The following is a 27,355-nucleotide window of genomic DNA, read 5'->3' as shown; positions in this document are numbered from 1 at the left end:
AGTTAAGTGTTATCACAGTACCTGCCTAGGCTAGATAACATCATGCTCCCAAAACAACAGGGACAAGAGTCAACACCACAGTGGCCCACAGCAGGTACCTGGAGAGCAAAGCAGGGGCCCCTATGGAACAAGAAAGCAACTCAAATTTCACCTAAGCACTGAGGACAAAGACAGTCCTGTGGAAACACCACTGCTCATTGGCGGTCTAAATTTGAAGCAGTTAGGCAGGGCTTCCAGTTTAGGATCCAGTTTTCCAGGTCAGGCCCTAGGGTCTCCTGGGCCCAAAGGTGGGACTGGGTGCCCATAGTAACAGGACACACACCCTCAGAGAAAACTATATTTGGAGCTGTTTGAAAATGTTTCGGTGCACTGACAGGTTAAAGATTACCTTTTACTCTCCAGAGAAGCTGACACTAGGTGAATTGTGGACCCTGTAGTCTCCTCTGCCTTAGAGCACTGGACTCAGCACACTGGGAGGCCACTTCCATATTCCTAGTTTGTCCTCCTACCTCTCTACACAGATTATGGGCTCCCAGAGAGACAGACTATGGTCTTCTTGGTTTTATTTATTTTTATGTGGTGCTGAGGATCCAACCCAGTGCCTCACACGTGCTACGCAAGCGTTCTACCACTGAGTTACAACTCTGACCCCCAGACTATCTTCTTCTTGAACGCCAGCAGAGCACACTGAACTAGGGGCTGTGATGCTGAATGCAGCTCTCCATAGCAGTTGTTCTCTGTGCCAGGATCTCGACCCCAAGAGGAACCTGTCTTTTGCAGCTTGTTAGAATCAGAGACTCCCCAATCCCTGGGCCTCCGAGGCGCTAGGAGGCGCTGTAAACGCTCTAATCGGACTCTCCCGTTCTACAATTCCCAAAGCTTTCTGTACGATGGGCTCGGAGGTAGCGCAGCTGCTGGAGGCTGCAGACTTTGCGGCTCGGAAGCATAGACAGCAGCGTCGGAAGGATCCGGAAGGGACCCCTTACATCAACCACCCCATCGGTGGGCGCGCCGGCTGGGGAACACCCCTAACGGCGCCAGGCGGGAGGGTGGGGACTGGGAAGGGAATGTGAAGGGCGTGCACCTCATTGAGCACATACTTTGTCCCTAGCTTTGTGTCAGGCACGTTTAAGCCTCACAACAACCTGGGGCGGCAGGCATGATTATTCCCTTGGTACGGTGAACACCCCAAGAGAATAAGAGACTCTCTCAAGGTCACTCAGCTAATGAAGGGCTACATCTGACACTTCAAAATCCAAAACAATGAGGCTCTCTCCGATCTTACTTCCTGCTTTGCCCCGCCAGGTGTGGCTCGTATCCTGACCCATGAGGCAGGAATCACTGACATTGTGGTCTTACAGGTAACCCCCAACCCTTGGCCAGGAGGTTAGGGTGGGGATCAGAGGTCCCTTTCAGCAGTGGGTACCCCTTGGTTGGCAACACAGAGCTGAAAGGGAGCCTGTTCCCAGGCGGCCCTGCTTCATGACACAGTGGAAGACACAGACACCACCCTGGATGAGGTGGAGCTGCACTTTGGGGCACAGGTGCGGCGCTTGGTGGAGGAGGTAACAGACGACAAGACTCTGCCCAAGCTGGAGAGAAAGCGGCAACAGGTGGAGCAGGCGCCTCACAGCAGCCCAGGGGCCAAACTGGTGAAACTGGCAGACAAGCTGCACAATCTGAGGGACCTGAATCGCTGCATCCCTGAGGGTATGTTTCCCCACTGATTCGGAGGGAAAGTGAAGAGATGTCCCCTTTTTAAAATCACAGGTTGATCAGTCCAATGGGGGTGGGGGAGGTCTAGGCATTCTCAATTCCCCAAACTAATCTTACTAGAATGATCTTCTTTCATAAGGTGAAAATACAATAGCTGGGCTAGGAGGAAGTTTTCAAGTCAGATCATTCCATTAGGAATTCATTTCATGGCCCTTCAAGAAGAAGATAAAAGGCAGTGCTGTCCTTGACACACGAGCAGGTTTCTGTCTGCTCTTATGCAGGATGGTCAGAACATCGAGTCCAGGAATACTTTGAGTGGGCAGCACAGGTGGTGAAGGGGCTTCAGGGTACAAACCAACAACTGGAAGAAGCTCTAAAGCAGCTGTTCAAGGAGCGCGGGCTGACACTCTAAGCAGTGCTAGGAGCCATCAGTTCTCAGACTCCACCCTCCCCAGGCCAGATGGGATTCATATTTAAGCTTTTCAGTGCCTCCTGATCTCCCTCACTACTTCGCTCAGCCCAGATATTGAAGGTTAAAAATACTTACGTTTTCTCACTTTGAAGGTCTCCCCACCAACTAAACTGAGCCCGGAATGTGGGAATCAGATGTACCCCACCCATTTCTAATGCATTCACTGCCTTCCCCTAAGTCCTGGGTCTGTTTACTATTTTGCATGGTGAGCTCTCTGGTCCCTTAGGGACTTGAGCTTGTGTAAACACTGTTTTAGATGTCATTGTGGAAAATAAAGCAAGTGGGGTAAAGTTTAAGTTGCTCTCCTCCTTCTCCAGCCTCCTCAGAGGACAATGTTGTATGCTTGCCCTCCACAAGGCAGGGTTCCAAAAGTGTGTTCCCGGTGTCAGCTCCCTCAGGTTGAGGGTTCAACCCCTGGAGCCTGGCTTCCTTATCAGTCAGTGGGGTTGTGTCATTATCGGGGTCAGATTACGAGACAGAAAGGGTCTCCATTAACATAAATGGGAAGTAGTGCCACCGCTTACTGGCAACCCTGTCTGGGCACTGAGAGGCTGCAGCACCAACAGAAGCCGGCCAGTGGGGAATCTCTGTTCTCTACCCTAGCCCGCCAGAACTCGGTGATTGGCAGGCTACCTTCGCCCTATGGGACTGCATGTTCCCGCGGTTGCTAAGCAACAGGAACTTCCGGACGCCCCGGAAATGGCTCTGGTTAGGCGGTTCCGGTGAGGGAGGGAATCTTATTGGTTTGCTGGTCAACGTATAGCAGCTGAGGCCTTTTTAGCTGTCTTTAGGAGCAAGCAAACTTGGGACGAAGAGGTTGTTATATCAAAGTCCGTTTTATGTAGGACCACGGTGGTTATTTAACCCAAGTGTAGGGTTCCTGGAAAAAAGTAGGTGAAGGGCAACAAAAACTGACCTTGAAATCAAACTGTTTCAAGATGGTCCCAGGTAAACAGATGAACTGCGTTCAGCGTGATCCTCGTAAGGCAGACCAGGGTATGGTACGTTTTGGTATTAATTTTTTTTTAAATCAGTTTTGCGTCGGGCGCGGTGGTCCACGCTTGTAATCCCAGCGACTCGCGAGGCTGTACAGGAGGATCTCAAGTTCAAGGCCAGTCTGGGCAATTTAGCGATACCCGGTCTCAAAATAATAAGGGCTGGGGGTGTAGTTTAGTGTTTCAGTCCCCAGTACAAGGAGGAAAAAAAAAAATCAGTTTTGCGGAAGCGCGATTAAAAGATTTTTTTTTAACTTCCTTATTAATATTAAAATATTAATATCTTAAAATAAGTCTGCACGCAGTTCACAATAACCAAATTATGAAACCAGAGCAACGAAAATGTGGTATACATACACAATGGCAATTTATACTCAGCTATAAAGAATGAAATTATAGCATTTGCTGATAAATGAATGGAACTAGAGAAAATGCTAAGTGGAATAAGTCACTCAGATAAGGTGGAATGTTTTCTCATATGCAGAAGCTAGAGCATAATAAAGGGGGAAATGAGGAGGGGAGAACACCATGAAAATGGGAGATCAGTGGGATGGAGAAGGGGGCGTTAAGGGAGAGACAGGAAAGGGGAGGAACAGTGGAATAAAGTTAACCAGATTATGCTGCATGCATGTGTGAATATACCACGGTGAATTCCACCTTTATGTATTAAGTACTCATTTATAAAAACAATAAATAGATGGGGGGAAGTGGATTAAAGGGGAGGAGAAGAGGAAGGAGGGAAAAGGTACTGGGAACTGAAATGGGTCAATTTATATTCCACACATGTGTGATTATGTGAAAATGCACCTGTTATGTATACACTAATAAAAACAAATAAGCCTGCGGTTTTTAAATGATTTGAAGTTAAGAATTTTAAAGTTTTAGGATATTTAATAAATTCAGATCCCCTCTGTGCCTTTAGAATGCAATGATGAAGATTGTCACAAGGTAACTGTTTCAAGTTACTTCATCTGAGATAGACATCAGAAAAAAAAAAAAAAAAAAAAAAAAAAAAAAAAAAAAGGGTGTGTGTGTTACCCAGGCTGGCCTTGAACTCCTGGGCTCAAGATCCTCCCACCTCAATCTCCAGAGTAGCTGGGTTTATAGGCATTCACCACTGCACCAGGCAGTTTTTTGTTGTTGTTTGGGGATTTTGTTTTGGTGCTGCAAATCGAACCCAGGATTCTTTCATGCTAAGCACACACTCTACCACTGAGCTACACCCCCAGCTCTTAAAGAATTTTAAATTGTGCTAAAAAAAGATGGTAAGAAAATCTACCATCTTAATCAATTTTAAGTGCACAGTAAATGGCGATAAGTACATTCACATTGTGCCATGATGGTTGTGCACACCTGTAATCCAGTGACTTGGAGGCCAAGGCAGGATGATCTCAAGTTTGAGGCCAGACACAAAAAGAAAAAAATATATATGTATATTCACATTGTTGTATAACCATCACCACCATCCAGCTTCAGAATTTTTTCATCTTTGTGTATGTGTGTGTATGAGAGAGAGACACAGACAGACAGACCAGGTACTGGAAGCTCTACCACTGAACTACATCTACACACCATTTTTTTTTTTTTTTTTTTTTTGGGTATGGAAAGAGCATGAGACCTTTTTTTTTTTTTGGTGCTGGGGATCGAACCCAGGGCCTTGTGCATGCAAGGCAAGCACTCTACCGACTGAGCTATCTCCCCAGCCCCACGTGAGACCTTTTAAAAGGGCCTTAATCTCATTCACCAGGGAGAAGCCCTTAAGACCTAATCATCTCCCAAACGCCCCACCTCTTCATACTGTTGCATTAGAATTTTGGAGGGACACATATTCAAAACCATAGCACTGCATTCTTAAAAGGAAATCCTTCCTGTAAGGGACCTTCTCAAGTTCTCTACCCGGTGTCAAATCTTCAACCCTGTCACATTTTAGATACCTAGGAATCCTCACTCCAAGCTCTACTTAGGTGTCCTGTGCCTAGCCTACCCTAATTATATGGAGTTCACTTTCACTTCAGGTTTATTCTCTACTAGGGAGGTCTGAAGCCAGTAGCTAAATTAGATGAAGACTTTGCATACCCTATTGGTCCTGGCAATTATGATCTGGGGTTTTTTGCCATTGACCCTAATTTGAGATATATTGTGAAGGATCTAATTTATCTATCATCTCTTCTTAATGAAAGTTGCCCCTTGAAGTTTGTCCTTAGGGAAGTTTTTTTTTTTGGGGGGGGGTACTGGGATTGAACCCAGGGGTGCTTAACCACTGAGCCACACCCTCAGCCCTTTGCTTCGAGACAGTCTCCCTAAGTTGCTGAGGCTGGGGCTGGCTTTGAACCCGTGATTCTCCTGCCTCAGCCTCCTGAGTGGCTGGGATCACAGGTGCGGACCACCGGGCATAGCAAGAACAAAAAATTGTTCAGAGATCTCTATCTTGGATGATCTCATTCCTACCACCCTAGAGTGATCACCCCACACAAATACTGTGAGTGCTTATTTCTTTTTGCTGACCACAATCACATCAAGCAGGTCAAGTTCAGGATAAAGATGTTACCTGCACAGGTGTTGGAGGTTATAATCATGCCCTTGGCAAGCCACATCTGAGCATTGGGCCTGGTTCATTCTAATGGAAGGACCCAGGTCTTTGTTTGCCCGCCTCTGCGTTTCTTTCCATGTTTCCAACTAGCCATACAACTCTCTTTCCTCTTCAAAGGAAACTGCATGGTTCTAAGTAGATGGAAGGTTGCGTGGAGCAATCAAATCTTATTTTTGGTAGGTGAAGTCACTTCTATTGTGTCCTGGTTCCAAGTTTGATTATAACCCTCAAAACTCTAAGGCCTCAGTGCTGGAGCTCCATGATTAAGGGTTGCTGCTTGCTTTAAAACAGTAGGCCCATTTCCAAATCATGTGCTCACAAGAATCAATTGGATGCTTATTTAAAATGCAAATTCTAGCCTGGTGCAGCCGTGCACATCTATAATCCCAGTAGCTCAGGAGGCTGAGGCTAGGCTGGGCAATTTCATGAGACCCTGACTTAAAAATAAAAAGGTTTGGGATGTAGCTCAGTGGCTTACCACCCCTGGGTTTAATCCCAGTACCCCACTACCCACAACAACAACAAAAAACATTCTTTGGCTTGGCCTCTTGCTCCCAGAGAGATTCAAAAGGTTGTACCTATGCACTAAAGCAGGCTTTTGTTTCTTGCTCCTGTTATGGCATCACTCAGGACAGCTGTGGCTCTGCCCCAGACATCATTGCAGCACCCAAGCTAATGGAGAAGCCCTATCTAGGACAAGACAGAAACCTATACTTCAAACAAGGAACTCAGGTGATCCTGAACCACTTTTTTTTTGTCCTGGACATTGAACCAAGGAGGGCTAGATCCCCAGCTGTTTTTGTTTTGAGACAGAGTCTTACTAAATTGCTTAAGTTGGCCTTTAACTTGGAATCCTCCTGCCTGTCACCATGCCAGGCTCTGGATCACATGTTGAACAATGCTGCCTTATCATTTCAAAAGGTTAGCAAATAGGATTAAACATAATTCCTGTCAAGACAAATAATTTCATTGCACGTCTAAGACCTCCAAAGATAATATCCTTTATTCTGCTAATTTCCTAGGGGTTCACAGATTCTCCCCTATCATTTGATTACAAATCATATACTAGCAAATAACACGTGCTATAAATTGCTTAGCAACCTTTACCAATATGATTATAACTCCTATTTGTGGAGCTCTTCTGTGTACCAGGCACTATGCTAAGCACTTCATTCATTATCTTAGTTCTTCCATCATGTTATGGACAGGATTCCATGAGCTGTGGCCTGATGTTGGCGCAGAGACCCTGGCAAACCCACAAGAACTTGGCCTTATCACTCTCAAGATTTCAGGTAGCTCCTGGCAGGCCCCCAGTGACTTTGGGGACCCTGAAACAAACTTTTCTCCTAATCATACTGATTTTTAATACACTGCAAATATTTTCTCCTGTATCTGACATTGTTTCAACCTTGATGTTTCTCATAGCACATAAACTCAATTGTCTGGTAAAATGTTTTCTTTTTGGTTTCATATTTTCAAAAGACCTCCCACATCAGTTACAAAAATATATTTTCTTGAGTAATTTGTTTTCTTCCCCTTTCAAACTGATTTTTGTGGAAACTGAGGTAGAGATCTTAACTCTAATAAGTCATCTCAAAGTATTATTTATTAAATAATCCATCTTTTCCCCCATTTAAAATACTCCATTTAAAAAAAAAATTATCGTATACTAAATCCCTATGTACCTGGGCCTGTTTCTGGACTCTGTATATTGTCCCATAGGTTTGTCTGATCCAGTCTGTCATACCAATTAAATTCTTGCTAGTAAGAGCATCCTCTGGGAAATCTGGTAGGACAAGTGCCTTTTACCCACCTCAGCACCACCACAACTCATCACCATTCAGAGAACAAGGTGTGATATTGTCACACCTTTCTTTACTCTTCCAAATCAACTTCAGAACCTACTGAATTTAAAAAAGCATCTAATCTCATTGGAATTATGTTGAATTTGAGCTGATTTAGGGAGAACCAGTTTTTATAGGAACATGTGTAGCACTGGCTCAATTTACAGAATGCTCCCTAGGTCTTCAGTCAATTCTGCTGGATTTCACAAGTAGGCTGCTTTAGTGTCTACAGATGATGGCAAGTATAATCCTTCCTTACCTCCTTCATTTCCTTGTTGCACATGTGTGCTCCTGGCTAGTTTTTTTTGTTTTGTTTTGGTGGTGCTGGGGATTGAACCCAGGGCCTTGGACTTGCAAGCCAAGCACTCTACCAAATGCCCTGTATTCCCAGCCCCTCCTTGCTAGTTTCTGACCCTCATGGAAATGCTTGTGGTGTTTGACTCTTCAGAATGCCATTAACTCTCAGTTTCTGATATAGACCTTTATCTAAATTAGGAAGTTTCTTTCTAGTCTTAATTTTAATAAGGGGTAATTTTATTTTTATGGTGCTGAGGATCAAACCCAGAGCCTCATGCTTGCTAAGGCAAACATTCTACCCACTGAGCCACATCCCCAGCCCTAAGGGTGGATTTTAAATTTTACCAAATCTTTTCAGCATCTATAGAGACTATTATAAATTTTTCTCTTATTATTTGAAGCTGAAATGAAGATTCATGAGCAGTCCTATTGCTTCCTAATTTAGTCTACATATCCTTCATCCCCATGCCAAGAACTGAATACTGTAAAAGGATGGGCCAAAGGTAAGGCTTCAAGACCTGCTAGTCTTCTCAAGTTGCCCAAGCATGGGAGGTCTTGGAGGTTTCACTTTCTTTTCGGGTAAATGGAAGTTTGCCAGGCCTCATGGGGGAAGTCTGCCCCCATGATAGGAAGTTCTCGGGGGCAGTGGTGCAGGGAGTAACAGGAACAAAGAGTAGTCAGGTAGGGTGGAGGACCACCCCCAAGTCCCAGCCACCAATCCCATAAATCCACACACAGACCACCTGCCCAGTTTTAGATGGGGGTTTTGGTATCTGAAATGTTGTGTCCTCTGGCCATAAGTCTCTAGTGAGTCCTTCCTGCCATCCTGCAGCCCCCAGCCAGGATGTGCAGACCCAGTGGCATTTAGGGTAGAGCCATCACAGGAAAGCAGTGAAGCCTTCAGGCTCTTAGGAGAAACAGGGGTTCCTTCTACTCCTCCATCCCACTGCTAACTGTGGGTCCTCATCCCTCTCTTCCCAGTGATCTAGCTCCTCATACCAGGATACATAGTCTCTGCACCACCACAGGATTCCTGTGGAGTAAGCTCTCCTCTGCAGTTATCTGGCACTGGGCCTTACCCACTTAGCTTCCCTGACCTGTCTGCCCCTGTTCCTCCCACATCCCACCTTGGGAAAAGGATGAGTGCCTGAGCTTGTGCTCAGGCACATGGCCACTCACAACCCAGAGTAGAGTCTGGCACTGCCAACCCTGAACAATGGCCTCCTCTCCCTCATCTTACCAGCATCTGCCCTACCTGCCCACCACTGGGCATTGCCCCAAATACAGAAGCAACAATAAACAAGATGAGGGTACAGCTCAGTCTGTCAAGTTCTGGAGGCTTGTCCAACCCATTCTCAGTGTTAAGAGGCAGTCTCTGTGGATGAACTTTGTCTTCAGGCCACAAGAAACCCTAACCCAAACGGAGGCGAAAGGTGGCAATCTCCATGGGTTCCAGGTAGATGTCAGTGCTGTTGGAGGGTGAGGCTAGAGGGTACAATAGTGTCAAGGAGGTTGGCTGTAGGAACCCCACATCCAGGCCACGGAAAAGGCTACCCAGAGCTACCTGTGGAGAGAGAAGACACAGGGCTATGCTGGGTACTTAGAGGAACACTTTTCATCTATGTCACTAGTGATACCTCTTTAGTAATCTGACAGAGCCGGGGGTGTAGCTCAGTGTTAGAGCACTTGCCCACCATGTGCAAAACCCTAGGCTCCAGCACCTCGCAGGGGTGAGGGGAAGTCTTCAAACATATATCACATTGGTGTCCAACCTCCAGCACTGAGAGTTGCTCAACCCCAAAGCCTGTCTGCGGATCTTAGGGTGGAAACCATTTCACTGAGCTGCGACCACTTTGAGGACAGTGATCACGTCTTGGTTCACTTCTAAATCACCAATGCCCTGCTAAGGGTCTGGCCTATGAGGGCATTTAATGCCACATATATAGCTCACAAAGGACTAGCATCGTGGTTTTGGTCCATGTGTCTGGTGTTTTCCACTCCATACAGGTCCCTCTTCAGGGAATAGAAGTTCTCCAGCTCCATGCCATATCTGGAGTTGCCCCTACCAGGCCTTGGTTACTGAAAACATGTATCAATGGCTTCCCCCTTTCTCTGTGGAAAGCCTTGGAATGGAGACACTTTCTTCTCCCTTCCAGCTGTCCAACCTCAGTCGTGTCTCCCCAAGCTCTTGCTCCTGCCGTTCCCAGAGGCTCAGTTTCCCTGCCCTCCTCTCATCAGGAGTTTCACTTTCCACAAATGGGGCCCACTCACCTTGCCCTGGCTTGTGGTACAGTTGAAGCCCAGGTTCTTTGCCTCAAGGCTGCAGTCAAAACCCTTGCGGTGCAAGATGAATGCAGTGTTTGCTGAGGGCAAGTTATCCTCCTAGGTGACAGGAGGAAAGACAATGAGTGGCAGGGTTCTGCAGAGTTCAGAGAGGCAGCAGAACCCCTGCCCAAAGGGAAGTGCTGAGAACAGGGGATGATGGGGACCAGAATTTGGCCCTGGAGGTTCCGAGCTCAGTGGGACACTCACCTCGCCTGGGAGTGTACGCAGGTTGAGCAAGTGGAAGTCACAGGGCAGTGCGGAAGCCAGAGGATGAAATGAGTGCAGACCAGAGCCTGGGAGCTGCCTCTTGGCTACGGGCAGGGCAAGCACAGGGGTGTTCAGGTACGCCGAGGTCAGGTGGCTGAGGAGGGATGGGTAGCTGGTAGAGCGGCCTTCTTGGACCTGCAAGATGGACCCAAGATGTGGATGAGGGAGCGAAGCCAGGCTAATGGGTAAAGGTGAGGCAGGATAACAGTACACCAGGCCAGTTCCTTTGGCAAGAGCTTTCCTGATGTATCTAGATGCAGGCACTGTCATGTACCTTTAATCCTTCATTATGACTACTTCCCATGACACCCTCAGAGGGCTATTTCACAAAGCCATTACTTCTTCACATTATTATTATTATTTTCGTGGTACTGGGGATTGAACTCGGGGCCTTGTGCATGCGAGGCAAACACTCTACTAACTGAGCTATATCCCCAGCCCTGTTATTACTATTATTATTATTATTATTATTATTATTATTATTATTATTATTCCATCACATATCACAAGCAATACTCATCAGCGATATCTCCCTTCAGAGATCCTCAATGCAGGTGGAGAATGAAGACAGATGCACACTGCACCATGGAGGATGGGCCTCAGATGGAGAAAGTGCTCTGAGTCATACTGTGGTCTCCCAACAACACACCATATCCACAGTGCCAGCCTGACACTCAGGACCATGGTCCCCACGCCTCTGTCAACTGAAGACTACTTAAGACAGCTCCCCCACACGTCACACTCATGGATCTATGTAGAATTTTCCTTCAAAGCTACTACTTTTCTGTGTTCTGATTTCTGTCCCTCGTACCACTCTCTCTGGTAGCCCAGAATCTCACTTCTCTCTACTCCGATCTCCACGAACAGGTGGTCACCAAACCCTCCTCCATTCCACCTCTGCAGTATCCTGAAAGCGACCTCAATTCCTTTCTCCTACCCATGACCTGGTTCAAGTTCAAGCCATGAACACTTCCTATTTGAACAACCTTTAAATCCTCACTCCTGCCTGTCTTCCTTCGGACAAAGCTACCTGCTCCCTACTGCTGGAGTGACATGATAAGGGCAGAATCCCTTCCGTATCCCTCCCTGCTCAGGTCTTTCCTGGCAATGAGACTCTTTGGCTAGGCATTCATGGCCTCTGCAGTCTGCCCCTACTATTCCCACAATGCTCTATCCCAGCACTGGCCCATAGAGCTTTCTGCAGTAATGGAAATACACTGCAACTGCATTAGCTACTTGGGACCACTGAAGATTTGAAATGTGGCCAGTATGAATGAATTTATTTGCATAGCCACATGTGGCTGGGAGCTACCTCTAGGCTAAGTGAATGAACTGCTATTGCCCATTCACATTCTTTCCTGCCTTCCACCCATGCCTTGGTGTGTGTGTGTGTTTTGGTACTGGGGATGGAACGTAGGGGTACTTTATCACTGTGTTACAACCCTAGTCCCTTTTTATTTTGAAGCAGGGTCTTGCTAAGTTGCTTAGGGCCTCATTAAATTGCTGTGGCTGGCTTTGAATTTGTAGTCCTCTAGCCTCAGCCTCCCAAGCTGCCAGGATTACAGGCATGTGCCACCACACCTGGCCCTGAGTCCATTTTGAAACAGTCTTAAGTTCCTGAGGCTGGCCTCAAACTTCGGATTCTCCTGCCTCAGCCTCCTGAGTCACTAGGATTACAGTTGTGAGCTACAGTGTGCCCAGCTCATGTGTTTAAATCATACCCCCACTTATCAAAGCCAAGCTTGGAAGACACATCCGCCAAGAAAATTGTCCTTGATTGCCTCAGGACCAGTGGGACACATCCATTTCTACCCTGTACTTTTAGAGCTGATCCTACCCCTACTCATGGGGAAACTGCTAGAAGTGAGCAGCATCATAGGCACTGATGGCCCTCTCAATTCCTATAGCATAGCAAGGGCTCAGTATCTGTGATGAAGGAGTGATTGAACCACAGACATGTGACACTGGACAGCAGGCTCCAGCTACAGTGACAGCTTGCTCATACTAGTTCTACATTCCCATCGCTGGCCCTTACCTCTTGGTCATTGCTTCTGCTGCTGTGAAAGATCAAGTCCCTAAACATGGCTGCCAGTTTGGAGAAATAGCCTGGCTGGTGGGGGCAAAGAAAGCCATGATTATGAGCAGGGTTGGAGCAGAAGGTTAGAAAATGTTGGGGCCAGGGGAGGGAAGACAAGGATAGCACAGAGGAAGGTGGCAAATGAACACGAAGGGAACACAGGCAACAGGGTGTGGCCAGAAGAGGGAATGCCAGGTTGCATGAGATGGGTCACAAATGCCAGAGAGCCTCCCGCCACAACCCAGGAATTAGGCCCTTCTCTGTCTATCTCTTGCCCTCCTCCACCTATGCTCCTCAAATCCTTGGCTAGAACCCCTGGGGCCACCCATAGAACAGGCTTGCTTCGGCTCTCTGGGCACTGGAATCAGATTTTACCTCACTGCCCACAGTTCGTCGTTCTAACAGGAGGCGGAAACAGTTGCGGGTTCTCTTGTTGTCTTTGAGTCCTTGGCCTAGTCCCCGGTTGTCATCCTGCATTAGCCGACGGTCCAAGATCACCTCCAGCTGGCCTGGGGAAGTTAACAGTGAGTCTATAGCCTAACATCCCCATCCCTAAGCAGACACTGGCTGAGAGAAGAATCCCAGTCACAGGCCCTAAGCCCAGTGAGGCAGACAAGAAGCTGAGTCATTCACAAACCAGGAAGAAGCTGAATGTGGGGCTAGTCCTGGGCCCTTGTTTTACAGATGAGGAAATAAGAGGCCCAAAAAGGGACCAGCTGACCCTGGCAGCACACTGTGACTCAGGACTGGGATTCATCCCAGGGGATTCAAGCAGGAAACCTTATTAAGACTGGCTACATTAAAAAAAAAAAAAAAAAACAGAAAATTGAGAAAACCATCTGTAGTGTTGCTGCAGATTCCCTCACCTGGGGCAGGTTTTCTCAGACTGGGCAGATTTGGTTGTGACTAAAACATGTTCTCCTGCCCTTGCTCTACATGGGACAGCCAGAAGGTCTAGTAGGCCAGACTTGGGTCTGACAGCCTTGTCTGTCAAAAGCTGGGTTGTACAGAGGCTGTGTAGGGCCAGGGCTCCTCATGCAAAAGGTGGATTAGGCAAAAGGTGGATTAGGCTAAGGCTCAATGGGGCCTCTGGGCTGTCTTGGGGAAAAGAGATGGCAGATGACCACCTCAGCTTTCTTTTTTTGGAATATGCTTGGGGAGGAGGCTTGCTGCAAAGCTGGCAGATGCTGGGTAAGTTTCCCCCAGCATTTTTTTTTTTTTTTTTTTTTTTTTTTTTTGGTGGTCTTGGGGACTGAAACCTAGGGTACTCTATCACTGAGCTATATGCCCAGCCCATTTCTTTAAGTCTTGTTAAGTTGCCCAGGCTGGTCTTGACCTGCTATCCTCCTGCCTCAGACTCCTAAGACGCTGGGATTATAGATGTGCACCTTGGAGCAGGCTTCCCCCTGCTCTCTTGAGGGGAGCCCACACCAGCTTCTCACACACAGATGGCCCAGCACTCCTCCCCTCCACAGCCCTGACCCTGACTTTTGTCTTTTTACTCTAAGCAATCACAGAAAGCCATCTCCACATCCTAAAAGGAATCCTTTGTACAGAAAACAATCATTTCTTAACATACCATATCCCAGCAGGGCAGAGGGAGACAATCAAGCAGGAACAACGAGCTAGTCAGGAATCATGAGGTGGAACAGCTGGGGCAGAGGACAGTGGAGCCACACTCCTTCCAGAGGGGAAGCATGCCCCACCCTCCACCACTCCACACAGCCTTGAACCCACAATCAATTCAGCCTTCAAAAAGGCTGTCCCATAGACGGAAGGACTTTAAGGACCTCAGAGGTCACTATATCCAAACTCCATTTTTCCCTGAGGCTATGGGAGCTACCTGGAGTTCACCCAGCATGACCAGCTGGCCAGCTCTTATTCTAGACCAGTGCTCTTCATGCTCTTGTTTTGTTTTGTTTTGTTTTTTCTTTTTTTTCAATGCTGGGGATGGAAATCAGGACCTGTGCATGCTACCACTGAACTATATCTGCAGTCCAGCTCATGTGATTGTTAAAAAACATCATCCTTTCTTCTTCTGACCTTTAGAAGGTCATTAGAACAAGACAAAATTTTCTCCTTCCTCAAATATTTCACTACAATATCGAGTATGCTTTTTAACTGTCCATAATCTCATCTCTGGCCAGGAGAAGGGTCACACACTTCAGCTGAGAGTCACCATTTAATAACCTGATGCTTCTTGAGCAGACACCTGCCACCCAGTGGCCACCCAGCTGCCTCCTCCAAAGGAGGAGACAGTGGTGCCTGCTTTCCTCCTATGCCCGGGTCTTGCTGACTGACAGGAGCTGAGGATGGTGCACCCTTCCTGCAAGTGCAGAAGTGATGCAGACTGGAAAGACATTGAGAGAAGCCAACAGAGTGGAGAGCCCTCAAGCATCTGATGAGCTGCTCCTGCCTGCCTCACACCCTCTGCAGAGCTCCTGTTCCCCACTCACCATCCCTGAGGCTGGAGACACCCAAGGCCTGGGCAGTGTGTAGTGTGAGGCGCTTCTGTGCATCCTGGATGTAGGCCATAACTGGCATGGGGTAGAAGTTAGCCTGTAGGGGCAGCTTCTTTAGATACCGCCGGGGCTGCACCTGTGGGGCCAAGGCCAGCAGGTCAAGGGCATCTGGGGACTCTTTGGGTCTCAAGGCATCCCCAGTCTGAAGGGGATGATCACTCTCACTTCCAGTTTCTTCTTCTCTATCAGGGCAGACCACCCCCCACCATCCTGTGATGGAGGCCAAAAACACTATCCAGTTCTGCTCTGTGGGGTCCAGGACTCCAGCCCAGCAATCACCTGAAAGCCATTGAGATCTGTGAAGAAGGTTCCCTGGCTGTCAATATCTGTGTGGATGCGTAGGGCAAGCTCCTTGTTGACGTAGTCCCGGATGTCCACCAGGGACGACACATCCAGAGACAGCCCCTCCACCCCTGGGCACAGGGAAAAAGTGGAGGGCATCAAGAAGATTGAGGATAGGCCATGGCTGAGACACTAGGCCAGGAAATCAAAGCTGAGCTGAAGAGCGGCTCTGCCCAACCCCCACCAAGCAATTCCCAGGCCATTTTTGAATGACCTTTACTCTAAGAGAATTAAACATACCCGTCTCATAGGGTACACCTGTAGGGAGCAGATGTGTAAACAAAGAAGGGGCAGGAGAAGGAGCACATGCCAGCCCAGGGAGCCCACACTTCTTTTCTCACCCTACCTCATCTGCAGGACTCACCAGGCAGGTTATAAAGTCGAACCACCTGGTGAACGTGTTCATAATATGCAACCACCTCTGAGAAGAAAGGGCCTTCAGTGACACGCAGCACAGGGGAGTCCTTGGGGACATAGGGCTGGAGAAAGAGCAGGTGGCCACTGAGCCAACAGTGTGGAGAGGAAAGCAGGAGGTGGCAGCCCAGAGTTGGGCAAGATGTTCTTGTCCTGGCAGGCTCTGGCCTGACACCTGGGGCTGAGTTGCCCAGGACACTGACCTCCTGAAGGCAGCAAAGACAAGTTCTCCTGCAGGAAGTGATCACCCTGAGGGTCGCCTGCACCCTCTTCTTGCCCTCCCTGATAGTGAAGCCCACTGGGGCCTGCTGGGTTTTGTGAGACAACTCTCAGGTACCTTGGCCTCGCCGTCAGGCAGGAAGAGGTAGGCTCCACTCTTGTCTTTGGATGTACGGGTGCCATAGATGAGGAATTCCATGTTCATCAGCTGGTCCTGCTCCTCATCCACCCTTCGGATGCTCTGCCAAAAAACACAGCCCTGACCCCTGGCCCCACACCAGCATGTCAGGCTTGCCCCCTGGGAGGGCATGGACTAACTTCCCCAAGGAGCCAAGCCCAGTGCTACAGTTTGGATCTTAAGTATCTCCCAAAGGTCCACGTGTTACAGGCTTGCTTCCTGTTGTGGGGCCTATCCGTCTGCCAGCCCTGGGGGAAAGCAAAAACTTTAAGAGATAGGGTCTAGTGGGAGATTGTAGGTCATTGGAGGCGTGCCCTTGAAGGGTAGAGTGGGGCATCCTAGCCGTGAGTGAATGGCTCTGCTCTAAGCTCCCCACCTGATGTGCTGCCTCACCAAAGGTCGAAAAGCAGTGGTTCTACTCTGAAACTTCTAGAACCACAAGCTATAGTAAACCTTTTTGTTTTGTAAGTTGGTTATATAAGATACTTGTGTATATTTTTTTCCTGTTTTGTTTTTCTGTTTGTAGTGCTGGGGATCAAACCCGGGATCCCCAGCATGCTAGGCAGGTACTCTACCACTGAGTTATGTCCTCAGCTACCTCAGGTATTTGTCACAGTAACAGAAGTCTAACATACCTAGCATCCTCATGTTGAGAGCTTGGAGCACAGATGGCCCATGCCCAAGTCACTGTCAGGTGGCAGCAGACACTTGATGTCAGAAAGCAGCTCTGCATAACCCCACTGACATGCACACCCTTCCCCACCACCCCTGGCCCTTTACCTTGGGGAGCCCGGTAAGGCCTGAGAACCAGACCTGCATGTAGCGGTTGCTGAGAGCAAAGTCACTGGTGCCCGAGTCAATGACATGGAGAGGAAATGCTTCATGCCGGCTCACAGACAGCTGCCGGCCATGCAGGTAGACCCGCACAGAGGAGGGCAGTGTGCGATGCCCATCCAGGCCCAGTTGTAGCTGCAGCACACCTAGACCCAGGGCTGGCAGACGGATAGGCACAGATACCTGTAAGTACAGGAAGGGTGAGGAGGCACAGAGGCCGTGGCCAAGGATCAGTTCCAGATCCAGGCAGGGGAATTCTGGGGTACTGGGACATTTGCTTCCTAATAGTCTTGAGCAAGCACCTGCACCTGTGGGGGTTCCATCCCCTTCTCTGAAAGTACTCCTTGCTTGTCAGACTTAAACAGTCTCAAATGATACTTAAAAACTATGAAGTGTGGGCTGGGGATATCGCTCAGTTGGTAGAGTGCTTGCCTCGCAAGCACAAGGCCCTGGGTTCAAATTCCCAGCACCACAAAAAAACAAAACAAAACAAAACAAAACTATGAAGTAATAACCACACATTAAGCTTTCAACAAATATTTGTTGTGCTATGGCACATGCCTGTAGTCCCAGCACTTGGGAGACAGAGACAGGCAGATCACCTGAGCCCAGAAATAGATACATAGATAAATTTTTATTGAATAAATGGGTGAATGAAGGGGCCATTTTTACTATCACCATATCAACCTTCACCTTCCTTTCAAAGACAGACTCAAATCCCAAGAGTGACTGTCCTCTTGGCAACCCCTCTCCCCAAGACACCCATCCTCAGCCTGAGAAGTGAGCAGGGCATAGCAGAGAGGCAGGAAGCAGATGTCCATGGGCAGGTTGAGGCCCTGGGGAGAGGACACTGATTAACAGAGGGGGCCAAAGCAAGAGCCCACCTGCCAAGCCCCCACCTTACCTGGTAGACATTGGGGACCATGTCAGTGGCAGAGCTCCAGTGCGCACTGATCTGCACAGCCAGGGGCTGACCTTCCTCTGAAAGGACACGCACCCGGGGTGAGTTGACCAACAGGGATACCACACTGAGCCGCTCCTGTTCCAGTGGGTTGAATAGCACCACAAACCTGTGGGTACAGGGCAGGCTGAGTCAGGAGGCCGCTGCCACCAGCAGCACAGCAGGAACAGCAGCCAGGACAGAGTCCTACAGTGGGTCAGCAAGTGCAGGGCTGAAAGGGCACTGGAAGCCAGGGAGTGGCTTTGCCTCTCGGCTCCTGGCCTGATCTGACTCACCTGGGTGAGGAATCCAGCTGGATCACTGTGCGCTCTGGCAGGGCATCATGATTTAAGCGGGTATCATCCTGGAATTAAGTGGGTAGAGATGAAAATCCCACTATAGGGCTTGGCCTCCTCCCCACCCCAGCCTGTCCTGGACACGGCCTGGACACAGACAGCTTGGCCTCTTGCCAGCTGTCCAGGACACACAAATTTCACCCCCAGACAGGGAAGGAAGAAAAAGAGTAACACCCTGAGGTGACAGTTGTTGGGATGGCACCCCCATACACTGGAGGGTCCCCATGCAGATCCAGGAGGGGGCTCACCATTTGGAGGAAGGGAGCCTCAGGGTCAAAGTGGTAGGTTTCCTTGTCCCCCAGCACCAGATAGTGAGCTGCGTTGATGATGACCTGCTTCAGGCTGACTAGGGAACGCAGGAGCCTGTGGCAGGGCAGGAGAGGGAGCAGGGAGATGACCAGAGGGAGGCAGCCTGCCTGCTGACCACCCCACACATCCTCTCCTTGGGATGGTGGGTGGTTGGGTAAGGTGCCAGGGGGCTACCGGGAGAGACACCATACCTGACACCATAGTCCACCACCACTGCCTCCTTGGCAGTTCCAGTGATGGCGTCATGATGCTGAAAGAGCCCCAGTGTGCGCCGAGCTTCCGTCAGCAGGGTGAAGTCAGACAGTGGGTACTGGCTGGCCAGTCCAGAGCGGCGGGCGTGGGCCACAGCCAGGCTATACAGAATCTCTGCCCCCCTGGCCCAAAGAAGAGTCAGCTGCCTGCCCACTCCACTCCCAGGCACCACCCGCACTTGTCCCCTTTCCTTTACCACCACTTCTCTTCAGTCTTGGCCTCTTGCCAGGCCAGTTCCTCCTTAAACCCCAAAACCTGACTCTACTACCCCAGTTTGGGAGGGGCTGGGGTCTCACCGCAGGTGGGCCTCCAGGACTCGGTCCAAACTCTTGTAGAAAGGTCTAGAAGTATAATAGCCTGTCCAGTAGTGGTCCTCGCGGTCCGCGTAGGAGAAGAAATCTCCGCTCAGCACAGGAAACCCTGGGGGCCGGACCCCTGGTTCCACACCTGTCCTCTTGTACAGAGCGTCAAAATAGTCAGAAAGGGTGCCGAACTGGGCCTGTGGGAATCCCAAAAATGAGCTCTCATCAGTTCCAGAGCCTCCTGGAATTGTGGTAACCAGTACTGCAGCTGTGGGGGGTCCACCTCAGCAGGAGACAGTATCTTCTGGGCCTAAAATAAAAGCTGGGGAGCCAGAAGTGAATTCTGACATAAAAGGGGAACCTTGCTTTGGAGCTGCTAACAGGGATGGTCACAGGAAGGTCCCCCCTCTCCCAACGATGCACCCCTCCCACCTGCACATGGAGTTCAGGTTTGCTGTTGAGGAAGTCAAAGAGTCGCTGGTAGTTGAAGAACTGGGCATCCCATTCCTGGGGCTTGTCATACCGGAAGTCATCACCCAGTGGCACCAAGAGGACGTTGCTTCGGAAGAGCCGGGACTTCTTCCTGTACTGGTCCAAGAGCAGGGCCGCCCTGGAGCAGGAAAGGACACAAGGTCCAACAAGAAGTCCCAGCGTTAAGAGATCACCAAGCAGAGCCACCTCAAGAGTCAGCCCGCTCTGAAACACCCCTATGGAGTTGTTCAGCCTGCAGGTAGACACTTTCTGGGACAGAAAACCCAATCCCAGCATTCTCTGGACATTTCCGACAACAGAAGAGTTCTTCCTTATCCTAAGGCTGCAACTGATGGCTTCAATTCCCTGATTCCACTTCTGCCCTGTGACACCACACAGGACAAATCAGTCCTTCCCAGTGATTATCCTTCAGATACATAAAGATGTGCGCACGGCCCTGTGAGCTTTCTACTTGGTTCCTGGAGAACAATTTAGAATCCGCTCACTGGCAGTTCTCTGGCCAGTGACCTGAGTCAGGGGCCCAGTACTGCATACAGAGGTTCATAGTGGGCAGACCCACCAGGAGAAGGCAGAACCACCCTCCTCAGCCAGGTCAGCACCCCAGGGAGCAGTGTGCAACAGGCCTCACTGTCACCATGCTGGTGGTCAGCTTCCATATTTCCATGTGCGTAGGTCTTGTCTTTTACCTGAACTCAATACATGTTCTGTCTTCTGAAATCAAGCATGGAACCTTACATTTCTGCCTGCTAAATCCTATTTGTCTCTTGGAAATCCCAGTTCTAAAACTCCAGTGAGCAATGCAGCACAGTACTATGGTGAAGAACCTAGACTCTGGAACCAGATTATGCAAACACCAGTCACATGTAGTAGCTGAGTGACCTTGGACAAGTAACTTAACCTCTCGGGGTTTAAGTTTCTGGAAAAATGAGGATAACATCAGTATCAATACTGACACTGATGTCTTTAACCCCCATGATGTTATGAGAATTAAAACAAATTAAATGAATTAATATTTAAGCATTTCAAACAGTGCCTGGCACATGGGAGGAACCATATACAAACATTTGCTTGTTTTTTTTATCCATATCATGGATAAAAACCAATAGAAAAATAGAGCTTCCTGTGTTTAGACCAATCTGTTAAATGACGTTACAAATATCACAGTTCTAGCAGTCACTAATCTACTTAACAGGACAAGTCCAGCTTGTCTTTTTATATTTTGTTCTTAAGAAAGGACTCCTCAAAAACCATCTGCACCTGATTTATCAGCTTAGTAAGCTCTTCAAAGAAGGAAATGTGGTTCTGTCTCTTGGCCTGTTCTCTGTGAATTGAGGTCAGAATCACAGATTGCCACTGCTGCTTTAGGAAAATCCACCCTACTTAATAGCCCTAAGTTCCTGCCTGCAATCAGCATTTAGATTCCTGGAAACAAAAGGCCATTTTCTTTCTCCTTTGGTCACATGCTTCATCTTTTGGACATCACAGAAATCACAGCATTACAACATGAAAACCAGTTCAACTTGTTATATTCTTGTTTTTTTGTGGTGCTGGGGCTCAAACCCAAGGCCTCACAAATGTTACCACTGAGCTACACCCACAACCTTCAATTTGTTACATTCTTTTTTTTCTTTCTTTAGTAGTGGAATCCAGGGGCACTTTGCCACTGAGCTACATCCCCAACCCTTTTGATTTTCTTGAGATAAGGGTCTTGCTCAGTTGGCCAGATTGGCTTTGAATTTCAGACCTTCTGCCTCAGCTTCCTGAGTCACCAGGATTACAGGCATGTACCACCGTGCTCAGTTATGGTTTGTTATTTTCTCAAGGTTCTCATTGAATTGTTGTTTAGATCATGTTTAGTCAGCACTTTCCTAGTGGATTTTCTGGTGCTGATTTCAGCCACAGTGACATCTTTGAGGGTCCTCAACTGTTTCCTCACAGGGACAAATCTGTTTTCTCAGTGGCTGGAGGCTCTCTGGGGGACTGAATGCAGATCTGAATGGAATTCAGGTCCACTGAACACAGGATCCTGGCTGACTTTGAGCCAAGTTAGAATATGTGAGCCAAATGAAGGCACATTTGCCTCAACTTTGTAAGAAACTGTACCAATTTAAGAATCATTCATCTGAGGCAGTCAACTGGCTCTGACAGCTTGCTGGGACACCAGAAAACACACTCTCTGGGGAAAACAAAAGCGTTCTACAAAAGGTGGGTCCTTATCATATTCTAGTTTTCTAGGAAGACTTTGCAGCCACCACTGTAACTGCTGTGGGCCTGAACCCCCTCTGAGCCCACTCTCCATTGTCCAGATACCACCTGCACCATGTAGTTCCCCGCACTCAGAAGAGCATAGACCAGAGGTCAGGTCTCCTGACTCCTCTATGGAGCAAAAATGCCAACCCCATGCCTAGGCCAGAGCTAGAAACAGATACCTCTCTGCCACATTGGCCTCTGTGATGGCCCGGGGCGGCACTTTCCAAGGGCAGTTGATGCGTCCACCAGGCAGGCGTTTGAAATCAAACTGGCAGCAGATCTTGGGATCTGGGCCACAGGTATGAGGAACATCATAGCTGTAGAAGGGCATCATGTGGCAAAAGATGTCTGTGCTGGCATCCGAGTCTGCAGAAGACACATCATGTGGTCAACCAGTGACAAGCAGCCTCAAGAATTGGGCACAGGGACTCCAGGAGAGCATGGATCCGCATAAGCTAAAGGTAGCCCTGATATGAGGGTCCAGACGGATTTGGGCTGTACAGGTCAAACAGGCCAAGGGACAGGACACGAGGGGCTTCAGGGTCCACAGGTCCTTCAAGGGAAGTCCTTGCACAGACAGCAGCCCCTTTAGAGACCACAGGTCAATGTGACCTTCCCCTATCCTGAAGGAGAGACAGCTTCTGTCTGTCTGCCCTAAAAGACAGTGGGGTCTTCTTTCTGACATCCCTGAACTTCCCCAGGGTAGTCTATGATTCTTGGACCCCCTCTACCCTACCTGGCCTTACCCCAAGTCTGTCTCCACATGAACTCCAAGCTGTGGGTGGCAGCAAAATGCTTCTTAATGGCATAATGCACCCTCTGGATCAGCATACTGGTCAGGTTGGCACGGCGCAGCAGGTAAGGCATGGTGGAGCTGTGTCCAAATGGGTCTACTGCCCAGCCAGAGCGTGGGGTTGCACCTGGGCGGGGCATATAATCAGAGGCCCTGAACATCTCAAGGCCTGGCCTCTGGTCTCCCAGGTCCTAAGATCCCAATTCTTGCCTTGGCAGGGAGTGGACAGATGCCACATGGATAGGCCCGCATTAACCTTGAGAAGAACCACCCACTGCCAATCCCTGTGCCTCACAGCATCTTGTCACAGCACTCTGGGCCAAGCTACGGCGCCAGAACCCCACTCTTGGGCCTAGACTTACCAAGGTTTCTCTCCAGCCACTGGTGTCCCTCAATAAGCTGGTCAATCAACGCAAAGTAATGGGAGTTGGCCTCATCTGGCATCACCCAGCCTCCTGTTGCAATCTCTAGCTGCCCATTTCCTACCAGCCTGAAGGTAAAGATGCACACTTAGGATGGAGTGAAAATGCTTGCCCAGTCCTGCCAACCAGAAGATGATGCCAAGGCTGCATGCTCTGGCCTCGGTAGGCTGGTTCACTCAAATCCAGAACCAAGAGAACACACACTTGCCCTCCTTTCTCTCCAGCCCAAACCCATGTTGTCCTGGCCCTGCTTATCTTGGGCCTTGTCTCTGTTCCCAGAGGAACATGCTTTTTCTTCACTTATATTCAGACAACTCTGATGTCTTCAACACTAAACTTCAAACTGTTGTTCCTCATCTCTCTGCCCCAGCTCCCTATAACTCTCCAGTGCCCACAGTGTGAAGCGAGACCTATTCACCCAGCTCAGGCCCTCAAACACCTCCCTAAACAGCCACTGGCCTTCGGACTGCTGCTCTCTTTTGGACATTGATGTTGTCCCACCACTTGGCGAAGAAGGAGACTTCTGCCCAGAGGAAGCGCCGCCGGGGGTCCTCCTGTAGCTTGGATACCATGCTGTTGAGGATGTGTTGGGTCTGCTCTGTGTAGTACTTGTCAAAGGTCTTGATCCAGCCTGGGGAGCCAACACAGGGTCTCCTGAGGATGCCATCTTCTTCAATTGCCCCTCCCTTATATCTCCCATCAGAAAGCCCACTCCACACCCCCTCTTCTATGCCTGCTGGGCCCTCACCTGGGTCATTGTGTGAGTGGGGCACCACAAACACCTGCAGATCTTCAGTATCCCAGTCATGTGGGCTGTAGGAGATGTCAAAGCCTTGCCTCCACACGCCACCCTCCACATTGTCAAATGGCAACTCTTCTGACACAGTTAGCATCTGCCAGGCAGGAAGGTAGTTCAGTGCCCCATCCGTGGCCATTGCAAGTCCCTGCCAGCTCTGATTCTTACCTGTAGCTCTGGCTTCTGGCCCCGGTCCTCCAAAGCAAACTGGCAATCCTGGGGGGAGATGGAGAAGAAGCTGGGCCGGGGCTCCGGGGGCACCACCCAGGATCCATTGGCTGTGTGGTAGGGCAGTAGGACAGGTGGGCCTTCTGCATTGGCTGTCAGCTCCAGCACAGAGTCCTTGATGTGGCTGATAATTTCGTGATTCTCTTCCAACAGCTGTTCCAGCTGCTCAATGCGATTCTGCAGCACAGAAATTTGGCTCTGCCAAAAAAACCAGAAAGCAATCACTCACGGTTCTCACAGTTCTTTTTTTTGTGGTGCTGGGGATTGAACCCAGGGCCTGTGCTTGCAAGGCAAGCACTCTACCAACTGAGCTATCTCCCCAGCCCACTCACAGTTCTTTATGCCACAGGGAGGGTCTCTACTTAGGGTCTACCACCTGAGGCCTCACTATGAGCCCACTCTCCTCAATCAAAGCCAGATCACAGCCTACAGGGTTGTAAAACACCAAAGACTGTGATCCACTTGGGTTAGAAGTTCCATCACTTTCTAGCTCACAGATGGCAAAGGTTTCCTCTCACAAGCCTACACTCAATGATCAGTATTACTTTCTGGAGCATGGTGCTGAGGATTGCACTGGGACTTAAAGGGAAAAAATGCTGCAATCAATTAGCAATGTCTGCCAAGAATTCAGGAGGACAAAGTGGCAATACACATTTCATTTTTTTCTTCCTTCTTTTTATCATCACTATTTTTGCTTCCTGTTGGGGCTGGGGGGTGTAGCTAAGTATGTTTAGTATGCACAAGGTCTTAGATCCAATCCCCAGCATCAAAGAAACAAAAACAAAACTTGATATTGAAAAGGAATGTTCCTGTCATGGGCTGACATAACTCTCTAGTCGGGATGACAACCTGACTTGTATATAAAGAGATTAGCAATCAGGCCTTACTCACCCGGGGGAAGTTCCCACCATTCTGGTGTCGGGTGGGATCATGCTGCACTCGGTCCAGCATGAGGTAGAGCGAAAAGACTGCCACGCAGAAGATAGCAGCCCCACACACTGTCACCTGCTTTTTCAGCTTCATACTGGCCTCCACACACCCCTGGCAGAAGAGACACTATCTGTAGCTCTGGCATGTAAAATCCCTTTGGTATCTTTCCACCAAATACCCCAGTGAGTACCCAAGGGCTATTCCCAAGGAATACCTATTTGCCCAACTTCAGTAAAAAGCAAGTTTCTAAGCACCAAATCCCAACATTAGCTAAGGATCCTGACCCAACCCTGATTTTATTCTCTTCCTTCAGACTCCAAAAGCACGAGCAGCACATCCAGAGAGGGTCCCGTCTGGTGCTGGAAACAGCTCTGCCCCTAAGGTGAAGATGATGCCCTCTCTCAGCTGATGATGTAGAACAGGTTCAAGAAAACAAGAGTCCTGGGCTGGGGAGATAGTTCAGTCAGTAGAGTGCTTTCCTTGCATGCACAAGGCCCTGGGTTTGATCCCCAGCACCGCAAAAACAAACAAACAACAACAACAAAAAAAAAAAAACAAGAGTCCCAGCTCTTGCCCCACAGTTCACTACACAAACTCCTAACTGCAATCAGCTTTCCCTTAGGGTCTGACCACAGGTGGTGTCTGTAGAGGATGCTTGGCCATATGCTTCTCCTTTCTAATGAATAAACTGGTCTCTGATTTAAAGGTATATCCAAAGGTAGAAAAGTCTTTTCCCCAATCCTCTTGGATCAGACTGCCACTTAACAGAAACAGTCTTTAGCACAGATCCTCAGTAAGAACACAGAATGAATTTCTTTTTTAAAAAGAAGATGCTTCTGTGTCCAACATAAAGCTAGTCCTACCTGTTCTCCTTTCCGTTTGTACTAATTCCTGCAGTGCAAAACTTTCAGCCCTGTCTTATAGAAGATTTAGGGGCTCCCTGGGAAGCCAGCAAGATGCTGAAAGTCCCCTGGGTAGGGAGAGGCCGGGCACAGCAGCTCGGTTGTAGGACAACTTCCGAGGACCGGACCTGCCACGACCTGCCACCGCCAAAGGCCCCCACTTGCCTGGCAGGGAGAGGGAGGGCGCTAGCTGCTGAGTAGAGCGTGGGCGGGACCACGCTCGGGAGACTGCTCTGGGCTCCCTGGGGCCGAGGAGCTCTGTCGCCTCTGCGTTGTGCCCTACTTAGCGCGATCTGATTCCTCTCTGGAGCCTCTGGGCAATTATTTTTAGCCCCTGGAGTCTGGGTCCAGGCCAAAGTGGGCGGAGCTGGGGGGAGAGAGTCGGATCACCAGAAGGCTAGCACCTGCCGCTGGGTCTTCTGCCGCGCGCCCAGCCCCCTCCCGGTCCTCCCGGACTCTGCCCGCGCAGGGGACCGCAACGTCAGCTGCCTGGGCCGGGCCTTCTGCCCCGCCGACCTCGCCGCGCAGCGCGGCGCAGGTCGCGCTCCTGTGGCCCAAGCCTGGCTGCGGCCGGGACAGTTGGAGCCCTCCCCCGCATCCGCTCGGCCCGTTACCGTCTGCAGTCGGCCTCCGCGACGCTCCGGGCCCGGCCGGCCGAGCCGCGGCCCCTCACATCCCTGGGGAAGGCGATCCCGCTCAGGCAGCGACGCAGGCGAAGGCGGTCTCCCAACCACCAGTCGCCCCCGGTTTCGAGCGCCGCAGCCGCGCTTCCGCGGGGGCCAAGGCCGCCCGCGCGCTCCGCTGCGCCCGCGCGGGTCCGCCCGCCTCTAGCGGCCACCCGGCCGAGCAGCGTGCAGGGCGGGGACACACGCTCCGCGCGCCCCGCCCCGCCCCGCCTGGCCCGACGGCCTCCTTAGTGAGCCCCGCAGACCCCGCCCTGCTCCCGCGGCGTGGCTCGCGGGGCTTGAGCCGGGCTGCCAAAGCTGTCCGCGCCAAGGACCCAGGTGCCGGCGCCGGGGCCGCACTGCGCAGCCGCAGCCCAAGACCCGCTTTGGCGCGCTGCGGAACCTGAGCAGGGGCGCGCAACTTTTTTTTTTTTTTTTCTTTCTGAATCTTCCTAGAGTAAGCACATTTCATCAAACAGTTGCAGAAACATTTCAGTTCCCTTTCACCAGCCGAATAGTGAAGTGCGTTTTCCGCAGTCCGCCTTATTCAGCTCCTGGTAGCCTGTTTTCTGTTATTACCTTCGCAGGCAAAGGAGTGCTGCCTCCTGTTGGTATAAATTAATGAA

At 49.7% G+C, this 27,355-nt stretch overlaps 2 protein-coding genes across 14 annotated transcripts; one reads left to right on the top strand and one right to left on the bottom strand.

Moving 5' to 3' along the window:
* Positions 1-873: 873 nt before the first annotated feature.
* Hddc3 (HD domain containing 3) lies at positions 874-11,282 on the top strand. 10 transcript variants are annotated; one of them, XM_047538392.1, is made up of 5 exons: positions 874-1,002; positions 1,306-1,361; positions 1,470-1,710; positions 1,998-3,184; positions 11,046-11,282. In XM_047538392.1, the coding sequence occupies exons 1-4, from the start codon at positions 891-893 to the stop codon at positions 2,126-2,128; spliced, it is 540 nt and encodes a 179-aa protein (XP_047394348.1). In that variant the 5' UTR covers positions 874-890; the 3' UTR covers positions 2,129-3,184; positions 11,046-11,282. The 10 variants fall into 10 exon arrangements, with proteins under 10 accessions (XP_047394348.1, XP_047394347.1, XP_047394354.1 ...); XM_047538391.1 differs by having other exon boundaries at positions 1,998-3,189; XM_047538398.1 differs by having other exon boundaries at positions 1,976-3,189.
* On the bottom strand, positions 6,759-27,024 carry Man2a2 (mannosidase alpha class 2A member 2). 4 transcript variants are annotated; one of them, XM_047538386.1, is made up of 25 exons: positions 26,679-27,024; positions 26,230-26,431; positions 25,124-25,273; positions 24,173-24,430; positions 23,957-24,101; positions 23,668-23,839; positions 23,149-23,276; positions 22,740-22,913; positions 22,173-22,359; positions 19,684-19,861; positions 19,246-19,448; positions 18,889-19,071; positions 18,637-18,751; positions 18,329-18,396; positions 17,997-18,162; positions 17,039-17,275; positions 16,199-16,321; positions 15,812-15,926; positions 15,385-15,518; positions 15,040-15,181; positions 12,959-13,092; positions 12,542-12,616; positions 10,447-10,641; positions 10,186-10,296; positions 6,759-9,478 (listed from the first exon to the last, which is right to left on the bottom strand). In XM_047538386.1, the coding sequence occupies exons 3-25, from the start codon at positions 25,253-25,255 to the stop codon at positions 9,326-9,328; spliced, it is 3,528 nt and encodes a 1,175-aa protein (XP_047394342.1). In that variant the 5' UTR covers positions 25,256-25,273; positions 26,230-26,431; positions 26,679-27,024; the 3' UTR covers positions 6,759-9,325. The 4 variants fall into 4 exon arrangements, with proteins under 4 accessions (XP_047394342.1, XP_047394343.1, XP_047394345.1 ...); XM_047538387.1 differs by lacking the exon at positions 26,230-26,431 and having other exon boundaries at positions 26,679-27,023; XM_047538389.1 differs by lacking the exons at positions 25,124-25,273; positions 26,230-26,431 and having other exon boundaries at positions 26,679-27,021.
* Positions 27,025-27,355: the final 331 nt, after the last annotated feature.

The sequence above is a fragment of the Sciurus carolinensis genome, chromosome 2, assembly GCF_902686445.1.
Source record: "Sciurus carolinensis chromosome 2, mSciCar1.2, whole genome shotgun sequence".
NCBI lineage: Eukaryota > Metazoa > Chordata > Mammalia > Rodentia > Sciuridae > Sciurus > Sciurus carolinensis.
The sequence above is the reverse complement of the archived record's forward strand: the minus strand, read 5'-3'. Positions and strand labels throughout refer to the sequence as shown.

Bases quoted from the DNA above. Each gene is read 5' to 3' on its own strand.
- Man2a2 (XM_047538386.1), bottom strand. From the start codon at position 25,255: ATGAAGCTGAAAAAGCAGGTGACAGTGTGTGGGGCTGCTATCTTCTGC. The intron at 19,862-22,172 runs GTATCTGTTTCT...TTCCTGCTCCAG, and splicing joins GAGGCCAATGTGGCAGAGAG to GGCGGCCCTGCTCTTGGACC. The intron at 9,479-10,185 runs GTGAGTGGGCCC...CTCTCTCCACAG, and splicing joins GTACCACAAGCCAGGGCAAG to GTAGCTCTGGGTAGCCTTTT.
- Hddc3 (XM_047538390.1), top strand. From the start codon at position 891: ATGGGCTCGGAGGTAGCGCAGCTGCTGGAGGCTGCAGACTTTGCGGCT. The intron at 1,711-6,403 runs GTATGTTTCCCC...GGCATCACTCAG, and splicing joins GAATCGCTGCATCCCTGAGG to GACAGCTGTGGCTCTGCCCC. The intron at 6,506-8,315 runs GTGATCCTGAAC...TATTATTTGAAG, and splicing joins ACTTCAAACAAGGAACTCAG to CTGAAATGAAGATTCATGAG.